Raw genomic sequence first — 20,919 nt, 5'->3', positions numbered from 1 at the left:
AGATCCTGCTCAATGTGCATCTTATAGACCAATATCTTTATTAAATGTTGACTCTAAAATTTTTTCTAAGTTATTAGCAAACAGATTAGAAAAAGTACTTCCTTTTATTATTTCGGAAGACCAAACGGGTTTTATTAAAGGTCGTTACTCTTTTTATAACATTCGCACACTGTTAAATATTGTTTATACCCCCCTCACAAAATGTTCCTGAGTGTGTTATCTCTTTAGATGCTGAGAAAGCTTTTGATAGAGTAGAATGGCCCTACTTATTTAAGGTGCTTGAAATGTTTAATTTTAGCTCGAAATTTATATCCTGGATCAAACTGTTATATCATTCTCCTGTGGCCTCGGTCCGTACTAACTCTCTAAGCTCACCTTTTTTCCTTCTTTTTCGAGGTACTCGACAAGGCTGTCCTCTTAGTCCTTTATTATTTGATATTGCATTAGAACCTCTTGCAATTGCCATTCGAGAATCTGCAAATATTACTGGGATAACTCGGGGCTTAAAGTCCCATAAAATATCACTCTATGCTGATGACTTACTTTTATATATTTCTAATCCTCAAAAATCCATCCCTGCTGTTTTAGAGTTATTAGCACAATTTAGTCTCTTTTCAGGTTATAAATTAAATCTTAGTAAGAGTGAAGTTGTCATTACTAGAGAAAAAGGTTCTTGGGAAACTGAGGTCTGAAGGTCAACAAGCCACCTGCACCACATGGTGTACACCCCTAAATTCTGAAAGAAGTGGTTGAAGAGTTCATGGAGGCTTTAGTAACAATCTTTAAAGAATCACTAGATTCTGGAATGGCTTTGAAACACCAGAAAACTGCAAATGTCCCTCCACTTTTTAAGGAGAGAGAGAGGCAAAAGGAAAGAAACTATCGGCCAGTTAATCTGACTTCAGTGGTTGGGAAGATGTTGAAGTCGATTAAGGATGAGGGGTACTTGGAGGCATATGATAAAATAGGCTGTAGTCAGCATTGTTTCCTCAATGGAAAATCTTGCCTGACAAATCTGTCGCAATTCTGTGAAGAAATAACAAGCAGGATAGACAAAGGAGAATCACCTGATGTGTGCTTGGATTTTCAAAATGCAATACATGAGGTTGCTAAACGAACTACAAGCCCATGGTATTACAGGAAAGATTCTAGCATAAATAAAGCAATGGCTGATTGGCAGGAGGCAGAGAGTAGGAATAAAGGGGGCCTTTCCTGACTGGCTACCAGTGACCAATAGTGGTCCATAGGGGTCTGCGTTGGAACGAATTCTTCTTACGTTATATGTCAATGATTTGGATAATGGAATTGATGGCTTTGTTGCAAAGTTTGCAGGCGATATGGAGATAAATGGAGGGGCAGGTAGTTTTGAGGAAGTAGAGAGGCCACAGAAAAACTTAGATAGATTAGGGGAATGGGCAAAGAAATGGCAGATGGAAAACAGTGTCGGGAAGAAAAAATGAAAGGGTTGACTGCAGGGTATTTCCCAAATGGAGAGAAAATACAAAAAAAAGGTGCAAAGTGACTTGGGAGTTCTTGGGCAGGATTCCCTAATGATTAACTTGCAGGTTGAGACTGTGGTGAGTAAGGCAAATGTGATGCTAGCATTCATTTCAAGAGGACTAGAATGTAAAAGCAAGGATGTAATGTCCAAACTTTATAAAGCACTGGTGAAGTATCACTTGGGAGTACTGAGAGCACATTTGGGCCTCTAATCTTAGAAAGGATGTGTTGAAGCTGGAGAGAGGGTTCAAAGGAAGTTCACAAAAATGATACCAGAATTGAATAGCTTGCCATATGAAGAGCGTCAAATGGCTTTAAACCTATATTCACTAGAATTCAGAGGAATGAGGGGTGACCTCATTGAAGCCTATCGAATGGTGAAAGGCCTTGATAGAGTGGATGTGGAGAGGTTGTTTCCTATGGTGAGAGAGTCTAAGACAAGAGGACAAAGCCTCAGAATAAAGGGGCAGATTTTTAGAATGGAGATGAGAAGGAAATTGGATCAGCCATGATGAAATGGCAGAGCAGACATGATGGACCAAATGATCTAATTCAGCGGTCCCCAACAGCTACCGGGCCATGAGGAAACGATATGATTTGGCGATATGAGTCAGTGGCACCTTTCCTCATTCCTTGTCACACCCACTGTTGAACTTGAACGCACACGAGGTCATTACGCATGCATCATCCATGTCAGCGCGGGAAGATCATCAACTCTTCGAGCTTGCAAATGACGGTGGGCTGAAAAGTATGTTTGACATAACATCTCTACTGGCATTCTGGATCAAAGTCAAGGCTAAATATCCTGAGATAGCCACGAAAGCACTGAAAACGTTGCTCCCATTTCCAACATATCTCTGCGAAGTGGGCTTTTCTGCAATGAATGCAATGAAAACTAAATTGTGGAATAGACTGGACATAAGAAACCCCCTTTGAGTATCGCTGTCTCCCATCACCCCTCGATGGCACTGTCTTGTTGCAGGGAAACAAGCCCAGGGCTCCCACTGATACAGCGACAGTGGTGTGTTGCAATGATTTTATACGTTCATACGGGGAAAATGTGCTGTGTGTTTAATATCCAAACGTTACTTAAAATGTTATGATGCTATTGACTTATAAGTGACATAATTGACTTATCACTATATTCATTCAAGGAAAATATGCACTGTCTTTAATATTAAATTCATTAGATAAACCCTTTTAGAAACGAAATTGAGTGTATTAGCCACTTATGTGACTTATAGTTGACTATCACCTATATTCCGGTCGTGATTAACACCCCCGCCCCCCCCCCGGGTTGCCAACTGTCCCGTATTAGCCAGGCATCCCATATATTGGGCTAAATTGGTTTGTCTCATACGGGCATACGGGACCGCCCTTGTCCCGTATTTCCCCCGCTAAGTACAGCGTTCCTATGAAACCTTTCGTGCCGAACTGGCATAAAATGAAGAAGTAATTACCATTAATTTATATGGTGTGGCGACCCACTTTCTACATAGGCGAAGCGGCTCACAAAATGGCACGCGTGTCAGCAGAGAGGCCAGCCCCAAAATGGCGTTGGGCCTTTTTCTTCACCAGCAAGGGAAGAAAGCCCACACACAGGATGAGACTTTTGTAACGCACCTCTGACATCATTTCCACCCGGAGAAGACGGGAACGGAACTGCGTAAAAGCCAGTACCGTGAAGTTTGAATAAACTAGTCTCTAGTGCAACTTACAGACTGCGTGTCATTATTTCTAGCTCTGTATGTAGCACATCGTTACAATGGGAAAATTTTTTTGAGCGTTCCCAGACCCCAAAAATAACCTACCAAATCATACCAAATAACATAAAACCTAAAATAACACTAACATATAGTAAAAGCAGGAATTATATGATAAGTACACAGCCTAGTTTCACTGAACAGAATTGCCAAAAACGATTTGTAGAAAAAAAAATCGGCACATACACGCATGCGCACAGAAGTGCCCGTGCAAGGCTTCATGGTCAATGTAGTCTTTTCGGGGCAAACACAACGTATTTGACTGCTACTCTTGTTCATTGGCAACCCTACCAACTCCCACCACCTCCCCCCGCCCCCAGTATGCAAGAATATTGTCGATATTAAACCGGTCCAAAATCTCATGGTCTTATGGAAATTATTCTGATCAAAACTTGAAATGTCAACATTTATTTACTCTCTACCTCAACCTGCTGAGTAATTTTGTCAGACAGGTTAAACTGAAAATTTATGACAGGTTGGGGTCATATGTTTTGGTAGCATTGTGGTTTTACAGTACCAGCAACCCAGGTTCATTTCCTACTGCTGTCTGTAAGGAGTTTGCACATTCCACCCGACAGCACAGGCTTCCTCTGGCTGCTCCAGTTTCCTCCCACAGTCTAAAGACATACCAGTTAGCAACTTAATTGTCCAGTGATCTGGCTTGTGTTAAATCTGGGGTTGCTCTGCAGCACAGCTCGAAGAGCCAATTCCGTGCTGTTTCTCAACAAACAAACAAATAACGGAGGTGCATACAGAAGAGGGAATCTACGAACTATCTTGCAGGCTCAAGGTGAAACACCTTTGTCAAAACTTTCTGGTATAGAGATCAGGTAAAACTATCAAAATGATCAAGCTGAATGAGTGGAAATAAACAACTGTTGAGTCATTCAACAGCAATTAGTAAAACAATCCGACCTGAAATCAAAAGCAGCTGTTTTACAAAGGCAAGCAATAGTGCACATTGTCCATAATATCCAGTCTGTCAACCGCGTAAGTGCAAAACCTAATGGAGTAAAGCTGACTAGTAAACGTCACCGGCAGAAGGTTAAAATAAGCACTAATCAGATCTAAAGGAACCTGACACAAGATTAAAAAAAACAGAAGAATTAAGTTAAGCCAGAGCAAAATAACCAAGTTGGAAAACAAGCCAAGTACATCAAGAATAACTAATTCCTAAACTGCAATAAGGCCAAGAATTATTTTAGGATGTTTGAAGCTTGGGAGCAGCTTGAGGAGAACAAAACACATAAATATGGAAGATTAACTGAATAAGACAGCATCTAGTCCAGTACTAAGCTATGTTCGTTAATAGTTCCTTCCTATTGCTGACCTATGCATTTATCCACTTTTGTATCCTCCAACCTTCTCATCCCATGAACACTTAACAGAAGAATGTTTGATTTACCTTTGCAGAACCAACATTAAATTCAACCTAGATCAATGCTGGTGAATAACAAAACTAAACAATTTTCTCATTCCAGCTGATTCAGTAGCAATTTTCTTAAACCAGTCATGCATTGATGCCAAGTTCAGTACACATTAGCAAAAGGACATTAGTCCAACTGAATGTGGCTTCATTCAAATTACGTACCAAGTGAACCATGCATGATTTACAAGTGCCAAAGCACAGAACTGTCTCATAATCCAAATTGTTCCTCTATTCCTTATAAAATGTTACTCTTGCCAATTACCTCTCTACAAAATGGGTGGCATTAGTCGCACAAAATAAAGATACAATCAAGTATTGCACCAATACAGTCAGATCCGGGTCACACTGAACTGTTTAGAGGTGGTAACACTAAGATGTATATGCATCCTTTGACAGACTTGTCAAATCTGAATGTAGCTTTATAAACACTTCCAGACATTATTACAAGTTCAGAATTAGTATCAAGACCACACTGGAAAATTGATCTCAAAGCTCCTGGCAGGAGACTTGGAGAAAGCTATTGAAAAAAAACATTATTTTGTTCAAAATACACTTCAGCAGTCACATTAATTCTCAAAAATAAGCCACATCAGTGGTATGAGAGTTTTTACACAATTAATAATAGCCCACAGGATTGTCAAAGGACAATCCTGTGAGCTATTGCTAATTGTCTAAAATATGATTCAGACATGGTGCAAAGAAGGCAGCTGATGTGCCTGTATCAATCCCAACTGGTGGAAAAAAAAGGATTCTACCCGTCCTGCTGAATTTCTCTCTCTCTATTGCATTCAAGCTGGCCTCTAATGTCTTGCTAAGAAACCACTCGAGTTAAGAACCCAGCCAATAGGTTACAACTCCCCATGATGCCGTCGGCTATAGGGTATTTTCTTTGTCTAGGGGCTTGCTTGAGTTTGTGCCCAAAGCTTGATGGTGACGACCGTTTTTGGCCAATTGAAGATCCATAGCCTTTGCAAAACTTGCTACGTTTTCTTTTAATGGGATCCAGGCTCAGTACCAGGGCTCCAAGCAAACTGTATCACCACGACAATTGTTGTCACTTCAACTTCTTGGTGAAACCGCAAGGCTAATTTTCCCTGACACTTGACAGCACATAACTTACTGGGGGAAAAAATGTATGGCTTCTGCACATTTCCATATAGCCTCAAAATCATTTCCACTTTTCCTACCGATCATTCACATTTGTTTGCAATCTTGGGGAACATCTGCAACCAAAATTTGCTTCCATCCACAAATGTTATTATTTCTAGTGCTTCTGATGAAAGTTTCACATTGTTAATGTAAACTGCCTACACCAGTGGCCTTAAGCACTTGCCTTGTGCTGCCAACATTTAATGTTTGTTGCTTTGCAATGAGAATGCTGTTTAGTCTGATAGATATTCACATACTTGTGTTCTAACCTTAGTCACGAGCAAAAAGCCATTTTCTGAAGACCAGTATGCAAAAAAAAATTCTCACAACCTTATATCCTTCAATCACTTAAAGGAATTCAAAAAGATTAGTCCATCATATGCATGACAGCTTGAAATCACCTTTCTGTACACTATCACATCATTGAGTAGGTTTTCTATTATCTTTTCATCTCTTATTCATGTTCATATACAAGGATACAATTCACCCTTCGATTTTCCATTCTCTTTCCCAACATTTTTAAAACCTTTTTTAAATTCTGAAATAACCTTTGCTTCCACAACAAGCAAGAGAGGGAAAGAATGGGAATGCCCCATTTTCAGAAACATCACCACGGCTGAGCAATAGGATGACGAGGACAGGCTGTCAAAAAAAAAATCAAAGACAACAATGAGGAAATAAGGAATGCCATTTACTTCAAGTATTTGTCTAAGACTGCAAAACACTGAAGTAGGCAGGTACAGATAACAGAGGTTTAGGGAAGAAATAGTGTAATTGTGCCAAAGGCAACAGTCATGCAGGATGATTAACTTTATCACAAAACAGGATGCCACTTGATTTTTAAGAAAACCTTTTAGTGCTGTGCTGTAAGAGCATGCAGAAAGCTCAGACCTGAGGAAGCAGCACATACAAAAATTTGGGATGTAACAAGTATGTTGGCGGTGCAGCAAATGCTCACAAAGACAGAAGATCAAATTTTAATTTCTTGAGGAGCTGGTAAGTGACAACAATTTGAAGATGGGAAATTTCACTTAATAGGGGAGACAAGAAGCAACAAAAGATTAGATGGATCTCACAAACAAGGTGGACTGGGAGAGGGCCTGAAGAAAGAGAGGACAGTGGAAATTCAGAGACATATGCAGAAGCACTCACTGCACAATGTCCATCTTTCAACCCCATACCAGATATTTCATAATCACAATCTAAGCCAATTCCTGTCCAGTATTGGAAGGAATGCCTCAATGATGGTGCGCTTTTTGGATGGTGATAATGTAAAGCATCCTTACTGTGAAAATGTCACATCACACACTATCATAGCCACATTATCAGGAAACTAAGATGAGAGGTTTAAAGCCAATAAGGGTTACATGAACGCATCAATGGGATGAAAGGAAAAGTCCATAGGCAAAAAAAAGTGTTGAGTGAATGACACAAAGTTAGATTCAAGGAACACAGCAGACCTTCAGGTAAACTGACAGTATGAGAGTCCAACCAGAAAAGTATTGGAATCGCCAAGTTGGAATGTAAAATATGGATGATGTTTTCAGCAGCAGAAATAGCATAGACAGGGGCTTATTAGGGAGAGTCAACATGGCTTTGTGCGTGGTAGGTCATGTTTGACCAATCTGTTGGGAGTTTTTCGAGGAGGTTACCAGGAAAGTGGATGAAGGGAAGGCAGTGGATATTGTCTACATGGACTTCAGTAAGGCCTTTGACAAGGTCCCGCATGGGAGGTTAGTTAGGAAAATTCAGTCGCTAGGTATACATGGAGAGATGGTAAATTGGATTAGACATTGGCTCGATGGAAGAAGCCAGAGAGTGGTGGTAGAGAATTGCTTCTCTGAGTGGAGGCCTGTGACTAGTGGTGTGCCACAGGGATCAGTGCTGGGTCCATTGTTATTTGTCATCTATATCAATGATCTGGATGATAATGTGGTAAATTGGATCAGCAAGTTTGCTGATGATACAAAGATTGGAGGTGTAGTAGACAGTGAGGAAGGTTTTCAGAGCCTGCAGAGGGACTTGGGCCAGCTGGAAAAATGGGCTGAAAAATGGCAGATGGAGTTTAATACTGACAAGTGTGAGGTATTGCACGTTGGAAGGACAAACCAACGTAGAACATACAGGGTTAATGGTAAGGCACTGAGGAGTGCAGTGGAACACAGGGATCTGGGAACACAGATACAAAATTCCCTAAAAGTGTTGTCACAGGTAGATAGGGTCGTAAAGAGAGCTTTTGGTACATTGGCCTTTATTAATCAAAGTATTGAGTATAAGATCTGGAATGTTATGATGAGGTTGTATAAGGCATTGGTGAGGCTGAATCTGGAGTATTGTGTTCAGTTTTGGTCACCAAATTACAGGAAGGATATAAATAAGGTTGAAAGAGTGCAGAGAAGGCTTACAAGGATGTTGCCGGGACTTGAGAAACTCAGTTACAGAGGAAGGTTGACTAGGTTAGGACTTTATTCCCTGGAGCGTAGAAGAATGAGGGGAGATTTGATAGAGGTATATAAAATTATGATGGGTATAGATAGAGTGAATGCAAGCAGGCTTTTTCCACTGAGGCAAGGGGAGAAAAAACCGGAGGACATGGATTAAGGGTGAGGGGGGAAAAGTTTAAAGGGAACATTAGGGGGGGCTTCTTCACACAGAGTGGTGGGAGTATGGAATGAGCTGCCAGACGAGGTGGTAAATGCGGGTTCTTTTTTAACATTTAAGAATAAATTGGACAGATCCACGGATGGGAGGTGTATGGAGGGATATGGTCCGTGTGCAGGTCAGTGGGACTAGGCAGAAAATGGTTCGGCATAGCCAAGAAGGGCCAAAGGGCCTGTTTCTGTGCTGTAGTTTCTATGGTTCTATGGTTACATTAGAGGTGGAAGTAAAACATGTGACCAGGAGCTCCAAAAGATCTCAAAATCATTCAGAGTACATATCAGTTATTAAAAATTGATGTTTTGAAATATGAAGGCTGCTAAAGTCATGCAAAAGTAAGGCAATATACCCTACTATATGACACTTTTAATTTTATTTTGTCAAAAACAATTCACTCCGACAACTCTTAGTGTATAAGTTATGAGGGACATAATCTGTAGCTGTACCTGGTCAGGAAGATCGTTGCCTTACTGCTGTTTGGGCTGTTGGCTAATCCAACATTGCACCAGTGGATCCATTCTGGGAATTTCAACAACTTCTGCCAATAAGCAATAAATTCCATCTATCAAAACTGTGCTAGGTTTACAGCTATAATTAAATGTAACTGAAATTACATTTAAATGTAGAAAGAAACTGGTTTGTGGAAAAAGTTAAGTGGAACTTCCAAAGTTTCATTGCATCATTAAATGATTTCAGCTTATTTACAGCATGGTTTTGGTGGTTTTAAAAACATAATTTATTTGAAATAATTTTTATTCTGAGTGAATCTGTGTTTCTGTGTGTACCCAAAAGCAAATGACAAACAAACATTAAATATAAGTGACGGGTGTGGTGGTGGGCAGGACATCAGCAGCTGTCAGTCAATATGTCCAACCAATAACATTTACTAGAATAGCCAGCCCCTATGCGGCAGTGCCTCACAGCCCCAGTGCAGTGGTGCACTCTAGAATATGCAAAGACTCAAGGTTAGATAGTCAACAAACTCATGGCAATGGAAGACCTGTGGCACAGCATTTGGTAGGCTGCCATCATGGCACAATTTCCATGTTACCATTTGCATGATGCCACATGGGGTGTAGCGATGTAAAAACTGGGTCACCTGCCAGTTAAGAAATGTCGTCCAGGAGCTGGGGTTCCCAATTTTACTTATGCTATGGACTAATACCATTAAGCAAGGGGTCCATGGACCCCAGGTTGGGACCCCCCCACCCCCGCAGCCTTGCTCTACAGGATCATTTGCAGAATACTAATTAACTTCATTTCATTACACAAAATAAAGCCCAAGACAATCTACTCCCTAGTTGGCTCCTCAATATAATGTTCAAAAACTTTGTTCCAAATAGATTAAATTAACTATAATCAAATTTTGCACTGTTGATTTGCCCAGTCCAAGAAGAATTAACCCATTAATAATTTAAACTATATTAGAAATTTATTTTTTTTTAATTCCCCTCTCTAATCGCATTGGGTGATGATGTGGGAAGCTAGGCAGGGAAACTGGATGTCAATCAATGCTTCCCGCCTGTTTTGATCATCCTCTATTGCCATCTACACAGTTTTACTTGCCTATGAATAGACAGTTTGCCTCAAAGACTGCTGCAAAGTCTATTCTGCAGATTAAAAAAAACTTACATAAAGCATAACAATTTCAAAAATTTACTTAAGGATGCGAATGCAAATCCTTACTTCTCTTGCTGTTCTGATCCAAACTTGAACAGTATGACTTCCAAAAGATTCCTCCCCCCTCCCCCACTATGGATGTAAACCACAATAAACTAACTTCCAATAGTTTTAACAGGTAGTGGTACTGTGGCTTCTCTGGTAGCTTCATTCTGAATGAGATGAATAAAATATTCTTTAGGTCACTTAAAAAATATCACAAAAGCATGGAGTCAAGAGAAAGAAAATAATCAACTGAGGAGTGAAAAAGCAAGAGTGGTCTGGAACATGGCTTTAAACTTGTCCAGAGAGCAAGATGATTGGCTGAGCACAATGAGGACAAGGTGGGCAAATGGAAAAGGGATAAAAACCATCAAAAGAAAAATGAGACTCAAAAATAATAACATACATAGAATACAAGGAATAAAGCAGAGGAATGAGACATAAAACAGGACGTTTTAAAGAAAATGATTTTGCCAATTTTGTTCACTTAAGCAGGATAAGTAGCTGACAATGAAATGCAATTTCAGCACTGTGAAAGAGTCAGCTATGATAAAGAAACATCATGAATGTCAAAATATGCCAAGCATGCAGCAAAGGTGAAGCATTGCATGCCTAAGGGATTACATTACAGAACTAAATCATACACACTTCTCAAGGCCCTTGAGCCCTAATACCCCATGAGGTAAGAGATCTAGAACAGCACAGAATTATTTTCCAGATTTTTCATACCTAACAAAAATGAATTGATTGACAAAAGGATTCAACACAGCAACTTTATGGCTTAAATTAATAAATGCTATTTACTCGCAAACACGAGGAAATCTGCAGATGCAGGAAATTCAGGCAACACACCCAAAATGCTGGTGGAATGCAGCAGGCCAAGCAGAATCTATTGGAAGAGGTATTGAAAGATTTTAAATCTCTTCTTTCAGTTAGTCCTGACAAAGGGTCTTGGCCCGAAACGTCAACTGTACCTCTTCCAATATATGCTCCCTGACCTGCTGCGTTCCCCCAGCATTTTGAGTGTGTTGCTTGAACTCCATTTACTACTCAGTTAAACATTTTATTCATTCAACAGGCCAAGTTGTTATTGAAAAGTTAGAAGGACTCGTGCTTAGAGATAGTACTCGGGAATATTTTATTTTTTTATCCACTATTGATGCAAGTCTACAATACTGTATTTGAAACCCAAAATGTGCTAACAGCTTATAGCAGCAGTAGTAAGACAGTGGGTAGCACTAGAACACAAGTTTTGAACAGAGAAAATTCGCTTCATCTTAAGATTTAAAATAAAGAGTAAAGCACTCAAATCAGGATCATATGACCTAATTAAATCCAAGTACCTTTTAAATACTATTTAACTTGTATCGTGTAGGAAACAAAAAAATTGCACAAAGCAAGCTTCTGCAAAACCAATGGGACACAAATAGATGTGCACTCAAACACTGCGACATGTTTTGAACTCAGTAGACAAGAGACGGCAGATGATAGAATCTGGAGGAACCACAACGCACTGGAGAACTCAGGGGGTAAAGCAGCATCTGCAGAGGAAGTGGGCAGATGAAGGGTCCTGAACCAAAATGTTGACTGTCCAATTCCTGCCACAGATGCCAACTATCCCAGAGTTCCTCCAATGCTTTGTGCTGCTCCATCTGTCCTTACTTGTGTCTCCAGTTCATTCACATGAACCACTCACTTAACAGGAACTCAACATTCTAAACAACTATGACAGGCAGCAACTCTGCCATGAACGGTCCCAAGCCTGGCGGCAAAAGGAGAGTTCAGCATTGGGCAAGCAACCCCATCCCATAAAAACCCATTGCTACACAGAAGCACCAACAGAAGTTTCAAAGAACTCATCCTTGGAAGAGCAAGGATCTTTGATTGGCTACACTTTGTGAAAATGGAAGACCAGCCTAGGAAAGAGGACTCTGGCGAGCTATCGGCAGCCTCTGCCCAGTAGAAGTAATGAACTTAAGAAGACAAGCAGCACAATACATGTTTTAAGGAAATCTACCAAGTTTGTTAGAAGAGAAAATACAAAACCCTCATTCATTTGTGGGTGAACTCTAGCCCAGGGCCAGTCAAGCTAGCAGAGAATTACACAGGAAGACCTCAAGCACTTCCTTCAGGTAAGATGGTGGTACATTCAGATGCAGGGGCCAACCAAGTGTTTTGACCGTTTTTTAAAAAACATCTTTTTTTTAAACTATCTCAAGACAATGCTGAACGTTAAGAACTTCAAGTATGGTATGGCAGGTCTACCCCAATAGTGAGCTGTCATTGATGCAGGAGCTGGACTTGGTGTGAACTGTGTAATTGCCTACTACAGAAAAGCATTGGAGTCAGTATGCAGCCTAACAGTGAGTAATCACAAGATCCTGTTGGAAATTGGTACTGTAAAATGTTGCAAGTCCATTTCCCTTGTTTATTGATGAGACAGTGGGGGACCTCCCTGTTGCAGCAGTCCAGGAGAGGAGATATGGAGGCAGTGTAACGTGGTGTCCATGCTGGGTTGGGGGCTGGACCCTCTCGTCAGTGCTGCCATCCAGTGTTCGGTCAATGGAAGAAAACTGGATTGCACGCGTGCATACTTTCCATGTGCTGACTGCTGAGAGCTGCTCGTTCATGCTGATAACACCCATGCACCATTAATTTAAAGGAATGTCTCTCACGACTTGGGCTATATACTGTATGTTTACTTGCTATCTTATGTGCCTTGTGATGTGTGTGACTATCAGTGCTGTGTTTTGTACATTGGTCCCAGAGGAACATGGTTTCGTTTGGCTATATTCATGGGTATTTGTGTGGTTGAATGATAATTGAACTTGACCTTCAAGTCCCTCAGACAACACCATACAAAAGCAGTGTTCAGCAATGCAATCGACCCACCCCCCCAAACTCATCAAGCACCACCTACACAAACTTTTGACTCCCCACTCACACAGCTGCAGATCATTATCTTGGCTGCTACTCTTTTTGAATGTATCAATAGTGTCCTCACCATTTCAGGGTAGAAAGTCTGCTTGAACTGATAGAATTTAGGTCTGTTAAACCCACTAAAAAGGATAGCAGGGCCATCTTCCCATATTTTACAAAGATGTCAGCCTAAAATAAATTTTCTCTACACTCTCCCATTTAAAGAGACTACAATATTATCTGGAAAGATCAAGCTTTGTCGCAACAATTAAAGTTTTGAAATACACTTCCTACTGCAAATCTCAACCTTCAGACTGTAAAATACAGCCCCACAGTCAATTGTTTCCTCCTTTCTAAAGCTGCCCAATTTCCATACATCTCAATTAAACTGCTGTTCGAGAATCCTTTGTTCCAAAAAAAGGCACTCCAAGCCTGCCTTTCCTCAATCATAGTTCTCCAGCCTGACAACATCCTTAACTTCTTGCTGCACTCTCTCCAGCATTATCACATTCTTCCGGTAATCTGATAACCATAACTATTCACAAGACTCCAGGTGAAGCCTAGCTGCTGTGAAGAGTGGCGGTGCATCACATCTCCAGCAGTGTCAGGTGCCACATGTGAAATCTGCATCTTCTCCCTGTAACCATGCGGATTCTGCACATGTCCAAGTCACACTGGTAGATTAATCATCTATTATAAATATCCCTTGGAATGAGGTGGCAAAATAATCAAAAAGGAATTGATGGGCACAAGAGCAAGAATTGGACCAATAGGTTTGTTCAACTGGGATGCAACGAATTCCCAGCGCATCAAATGGCCATTCTGTGCAAAAATATGTTTAAGCTTTAACACAACTTCCCTGCTTTTCAGTTGTTCTTCATCCAATTAAAAGCAAACAATCCACACACCTGCTTAACTACCTTATTTGCTGTAACTGTGGTAAATTAACACCTCTTTTGACCTGCCAGCCATTTTTGCCACAGCTGACCATACAACCTTTTCTCAGTACCTCAATCATTCGACTGCATCATTGTCCCTTTATCCCCAGTTAGTCAGAAAATCATCTGAAAAGGGCGATTTTCTACTGGTATTATCTGTGAGGTTCTGACAGGATACATCTTTAACCCAACATTATTTCTCATCTACATGTATTCAAGCATTAATGACCGCTACTGCACCATATTTTGTCTAATTTGTCCAACATTCAGCAAAAAATATGCAAAAATTCCCCAGAACACAGCAGCAGCTTGCAAAGGATGAGGAGTGGAAAGAGGGAAGGTGAAGAGTAAGCAATGGAAAGGTGGAAGCATCGTTCACAAAAGGACAACATGAGCTAAAGGGATAGAATAGAAAGTTGGGGAGAAGGGGTAGAAACTGTAAACTTTTAGGAGAAACAATGACTCCTTGTCTTGGCCACCAACACCAAGCCTGATAGCTCTCAACCTATGTCATATTTTACATTAAGATATGTTCCAACCACACACCATGCTATCATTTAGACCAACCATTTCAACCTCTAATACCATCTGACCACACTCCTGCCTCATTGACTGCCTAAACCACAACTCTAGCAATATTTAACTACGGACTCCACTAAGCCAAATGCTACCCAAGCCAGCTCCATCTTCCTTAACCTAGAGCTCATCAGCTACAGTAGTGTCACAGACAGCGTGACGTTATTACAGCTCAGGCGTCAGAGTTTGGAATTCAATTCTGACATGATCTGTACAGAGTCCAGAGGAATGTGCGAGTTTTCTCCAGGTGCTCAGGTTTCCTTCCACAGTCCAAAGACATACCAGTTAGTGAGTTAATTTGTCATTGTAAATTGTGATTAGACTAGGGTTAAACTGGGGGTGACTGGGGTGGCGCAGCTCGAAGGGCCAGAAGGGCCTATTCCATGCTATCTCAATAAAATACTGTGTCTGTATCCTCTATCATACTGAGACCATTCATCCATCATCTCTGCACTCACTAATCTAACCTAGTTTCTCAGTTGCACAGCAACCCAATTTCATTCTCTCATTGTTTTAAATATTCTATATGGTCTTTTACCCCACTCCCATCTCTACAATCTCTCAAGATCTTTGCACCATTCCAAGACTGAACTTAATGCAGCTAAAGTTCCAGCTATTCTTATACGTAATGCAGCCATTCTGTAAAACATAACCTTTAGCTACTTTGAACTACATCTTGTAGTTATAATCATGCACAGACTACATCTTTGGTTATTGTTTGTCCCTTCTCACCCTTCCTCCCAAGCCCCTTCACCCTCAGTGAGGGGCCTTTTAAATTCAGTTAGATTTGTAAATAAAAATAGAATTGCAAGTCTTCTGATCTGAAACATTCTTTAATCACACTGAAACTGGCTGATACAAGAAATAGAAAATAGGACTTTTGAGCCTGCTGTCACTTAGTGAGATAATTTATTTGCCTTCTGCATTAAGTGAATAGTGTACAAAGATGGACAAGTCCCTTTGAATGTCAACATTTCCCAATCTCTCACTATTTAAAAATACTGTCATTATATCAGGTAGATTCAGTTTTCTCTATATTATACTACACCAGCAATGACTTTGCCCTCTTACTCAGTTTATCTAAATCTTGAAGTTCTTTGCATCCTTCTTGCAACTTACAATCTTTACCAGTTTCAAACTGTCAACTACCTGAAAAATATTACATGTTCTGTTCCCATCCATCTAGATGCCCCATTTTCACATCCTTCATTGTAGGTTTTATCATTTTCCGATGTTTTCTGGTGTTTGGCTAATCAATCTAGAATCCTGCTTTTATACCACCCCCCCCATCCATTAAAAAAACAGGCTGGTTACATTCGACATTCTCTGATACACAGCAACAGATCCACCCGTAAGATTTCAGAAGATGACAACCAAAACACCACTATTTCCACACCTGCTCTTTGAATACTCTGGGATATTGAATATCAGACCCTAGGATTGTATCCTTTGTGTTATTGATTTATCTAGCAGGTTTTTTGTAACTAGCAATAATTTCCACTATTTCCAATTTTTCTGCAGACTCTTTATTCTCGCTTATGATTTGGGAAAATTATTTGGGTTCTCTTTCATGAAGAACTTATGTAATTATTTTGCCCTTTGTTTTGTTGTGAACAGCTGGACCAGCAATGAATAAATGAACAAAATATTTGGGCAAAATAACAAAAAAAACGGCAATTATGAATTGTAATAGGAAGAGTCAATCTTCCCAGAAGCAACGAAACAATCGAATCCTACACCTTATTGACTGGAGCAGGATCAGCTATTCAATTGGATGGCCTATTCCTACCCGTCGTTCTTTATCTCCCTACGCAAAGACAACAGTGTTGGGCACCATTTTAGTGACGATTTCAAGCCTACCCAGCAGCCCTGGCATAATGGTGGGGGGGGGGGAGTGAAGATTTTAAAAAAGCACTTTTTAATAAGCCAAAAAAACCCATATTCTTGTATCCCGAAACCTTATTCTTAAAGTGAACAGGAAAAAAAAACAGCCATTCTATGCCTTTTCCAGATACGACCAAAAAACACCTATGCGAAAAATAAAACTTCAAACAGAAAAAAAAATAATGTATAGTAATATTAGTTCCGGCGCCATATCGATGGATGCGAAAAACTTCACCGCTGCGCTTCTTCATCCTCACTCTAGGGTTCTGCATAGGTTCTTAATAGAGCCGGCATGGCCTTGGAAACGTGGCCCGGCCATGTGAATAAACAAGAGCAGGGCAGCAGCGCCTATTCGTGAGGCTGCATCCATTATCTAACCAAGCCAAAGACGTCGAGCCACCAAGGCGGCGTTTGGAAGCAACAAGAGAGAACAAAAGCTACCTGAAACGAGACATGGGCAGAAAAGCCCACAGGCCGGTGACTCCGGGTCGCAAGGTCCTACACTCGAGCCCTCGCAGGCCTCGCCTTGGGCCTCGCTGCTGCTCCCGATCGCCAGCGAGCGGTCTGTCCGCAAGCGGCAGAGACGGAACCGCCGCAGCCACCCCTTCCGCTCAGTCAGTCAGTCCGCACGCTGCCCAGCCGAGATTGCCGCTCCTCGACAACCCCCCACATCAACACCCTCCTCCGCCCCCCCAAAAAAAAACTCCTGGTGGACAAGGCCGTGATGCCGTCGGTTCGGCGTGACCCAGCGCCCAGCGATCTCATTCAAACAGGCAGCCCGCCGCCGTACACCGCGGATTAACCTACCCGTCCGAGGTGACGCGCTTCTTACTGGACGAGTAATCGTCCCCCAGGTCCACGCGGTGCCGCTTCGACATGTCTCTGCTCTGCAACGGTCCCGGCGCCTTCCGATCCCGTCTCGCCGCTCTCTCCCCTCTCGTTCCGGGTTCTCACTCGCCCGCCTGGTTAAGCTGGAGATCCGGCAGTGCCTCCTAGGATCAGCGTGCCCAGCTCAGCCTCCCTCCCCTTCTCCCGGCTCCCCAGGAGGCGCTTTCGTGCCCTGGATAATAACCAGCGTACCCCCCCGCCCCCCAACTCCGCTCCCGCTACCAGCAGCAGGCCCCAAAGCACGCCCGGCTTCCGAGCACTTCCACAAAATGGCGGGCCGCAGACCGAAGACGTACCTCGTTCTCGTCCGGCCACGCTATGGGTCACACAACAAGCGAGGGAGCTGTGGGTATTTTTAAATGTAAATATAGATTTGAAGGGCATTCACACTTTGTATGTATTGTATAGGCTTCTGCCACTTACGCTGTACTAATTTATGTGAGTTCTGGATAATGTTTGTTTACCGTTTCAGCGGTAAAATTAAATCAATTTCATCCCATCTCATATCCAGTTATTTTTCAGTTGCTTGAATAATTAACCAGACTGACCTTGGAATGAATTACATAACGAGCAATACCAGTTTGTCATCGGACTAATATTTAGAACACGGATACATTTGCTGTATGCAAAATGATGGTCACAATCTCGAGTTGAAATATAGTTAATCTTTGTTTAATATCCATGATGTTTTTAAAATCTGTGGAAGTGTTTTTTTTATTAATTTTCAGTTTTCACAGATGGTGACTGCGTGAACAGGAATTGACAAAGCCATGTCAACTTTCAATTTGTAAGAAAAAACTTATTAAAATAGAATATACATTGTAGAAGTTGTCATTATATGAAGTTATGTTATCTGAAAATTTAAAATATTACTTCCTAAACTTTCAAAATAAAATCTCTCCATAAATATGCAGGCTTGGATGTAACACTTACCTTACCAAAAATGTCCCTACAATGTGCAACATAGTGGAGTGTGAAACTTTTTGGAGGGTTCAAACACTTTTTTTTAGTAGTAAAGGATGCTGCACTGTTATCTGGCACAATTTCAAGGAATGGTGTGAAGTGACCTGAAAATTGAAATGAAAACAAGACGTACAATCTATTCCAACTTTAATATAATCTAATCACACTCCATTTAACCCTACCTTTTTCACCAAAGTCCTGCACAAATTTTCCCTTCAATTATTTATCTTTATAGACTTAAAATTGTAACTGTTCTCAAGTTCAGGAAACACTTTACAAAGGAAAAGGAATATTTCTTCATGTCTCTAATTTTTTTTAGCAATGTTGTTAATTCTATAAAAATCTAGAAGTTGTTGGAGCCATTAAGAGAAGCAAACAGCCAGTATTTCATAAACTCATATCACCAAGAGGAATAGTAGAAGATTGACAGATTTTAGACAAAATGGTTGGAGTGATTGAAAGGACAAAGAGCAAGGTATATACATGATAAGGTGGATCAGCTTCTTCACCTCTGCCATCCAATTCTTAAATGGACATTGAACCCATGACCACTTACTCACTTTTTAAAATTATTTCTGTTTTTAATTTAACTATTTAATATACATATATATACTTACTGTAATTGATTTACCTGTTTTCTATATTACCATGTATTGTACTGCTGCCACTCAGTTAACAAATTTCACGATGTATGCCGGTGATATTAAACTTGATTCTGATTCTGAAGAAAGTGATTTAACAACATAAAAGGTATTTCATGCAACATAATTAAAATCTAGAAGATGTGAAAAGGCTGAATTATTGTTTGAAATTATCAAAGATATTCTGCTAATGCTGCTCCATCTGCTAAGTATTATCAGCATATTTAGCTTTTATTTCAGATTTACACCATCCAATTATTTTTCCTTTGGTGAACATAAATCTGCTTCCTCACTAAATGTGGAGCAGGTTCAATGGGCCAGATGGCCTACCCCTGCTCCTATTTCTTATGTTCTTAGTCACCACCTTTCTATAACTGGAAACAGCTACGGCTGCAGAACCTCAGTGAAACAACACCTGGAGTACTTTGCACAATTTTGTCCTCCTTGCAAAAAAAAAGATACACGTTTCATAAACGGAATGTATTAAAGATTTTCCAAGCATGTTCTTGGGAGATCTGATTTGCCCAGAGGGGATATCCAGCAGTGCCATATTCTCTGAAGTTTAGAATGATTAAAACTGATCTCTCTACAACATACAACACTCTTACATGGCTTTTTGGGTTGCATGCAGAGTAGATGCCCCCCTTGGCTGAGAGGTAAGGGATTCCAGTCTCAGTTTAAGGGATACTATCAGACTCATTTCGGTCTGAAATAAAGAAAACCCCGACAAAGTGTAGGGAATTTTGGAAATTGTTACCTCAGATTATTTTGGAGACTTAATCATTGAGTCTGTTGGAAACAAAGAGCAACAGATTTCTAGATATTGAGGGAATAAAGAAATATGAGGACAGTGAAGGAAATGGAGCTGAGGCTGAAGATTAGCAATGATGTTGAATAATAGCATAGCAGGTTCAAAGGGCCAGTTCCTGTCCTAATTATAATTTTATTGTATGTACAAAGAAAATTTTTAATGTGAAAACAGTACCTGGGTGACCTTCCTGCGCACCAAATTGTAATATATTGCAAAAGTTTTATTTTGCTTGGAAAGGTCATGTTGCAAGGAAGTTGAAAGTCGTAGTGACCGTGTTCTCCATGGAGGGTGCAGTCCTGGCTTGAGTATATGACCAGAGATATGTATATGGGTAATGACAATCTTACAAAGCATCAGTCCATGAGAGGGATCCAATAAAACAGAGCGTTCCTGAAGTGTAAATGGGTATGTTTTTGGTTCCTGCCCTGAGGTTCTCCACATGGCCAGTTATTTCCATACTTGAACTTTGAGGTAGGTAAGGTGTTATAGCAAGAATATGGAATATGTCAATGTTTCAAGTTTCCACTGCATCTAGTCTCAAGATGATGTTTTCCATTCCTAGACATCTAAAATGCCCTCCTTTTTCAAGAAGTGTGGCTTCTCTTCTACTGTGGTTGATGGAGTCCACATCCACAACTCCTCCATTTCCCAGACTTGCACTCTCACCACCCTTTCTCAGACGGAGTTCTGTTGATCCTCCCATATCATCCCCATCAACCTCCGGCACATCACTTTTTATTATTTCCAGCAGCAGCAATGCCATCTCACCACCAGTTACATCTGCCCCTCCCCATCCATTTGTGCTTTCTTCAGGGAACACTGGCTTGCTTAATGCTCACTACCTACCTATCTCCCTCCCCTGACATTTTCCTTTGCAACCAAGGGAGATGCAACACTTGTCCCTTCACATCCTCTCTCTTCACAATCCAAGGGGCTAAGTGGCCCTTCCAGATCTGGCCCTGTATTTGCTGGAGTCCAGAAGAATATGGGAGGAATCTCATTGAAAACTATTGAACTTCGAAAGGCCTAGATAGAAGAGAAAGTTTCCTAAAATGAGGAAATCTAGGATCAGAGGGCACAGCCTCAGAATAGAACAAAGATGAGGTGAAATTTTTTTAGCCAGAGGAATTTGTGGAAT

General features: G+C 40.8%; 1 protein-coding gene across 3 annotated transcripts in view; it reads right to left on the bottom strand.

Moving 5' to 3' along the window:
* Positions 1-17,629, bottom strand: part of dhx15 (DEAH (Asp-Glu-Ala-His) box helicase 15) — a 127,696-nt gene extending 110,067 nt beyond the window's left edge. Inside the window, exon 1 of one of the 3 annotated variants that reach the window (XM_063043361.1) lies at positions 17,286-17,629. In XM_063043361.1, coding sequence (XP_062899431.1) covers positions 17,286-17,356 — 71 coding nt within the window. In that variant the 5' untranslated portion in view covers positions 17,357-17,629. Of the gene's footprint in view, positions 1-16,919; positions 17,148-17,285 lie in introns of those variants that run through there. The other 2 variants (XM_063043359.1, XM_063043360.1) reach the window with 2 other exon arrangements.
* Positions 17,630-20,919: the final 3,290 nt, after the last annotated feature.

Source organism: Mobula hypostoma, chromosome 3 (genome assembly GCF_963921235.1).
Source record: "Mobula hypostoma chromosome 3, sMobHyp1.1, whole genome shotgun sequence".
NCBI lineage: Eukaryota > Metazoa > Chordata > Chondrichthyes > Myliobatiformes > Myliobatidae > Mobula > Mobula hypostoma.
This window is presented reverse-complemented; position numbering and strand designations above follow the sequence as displayed.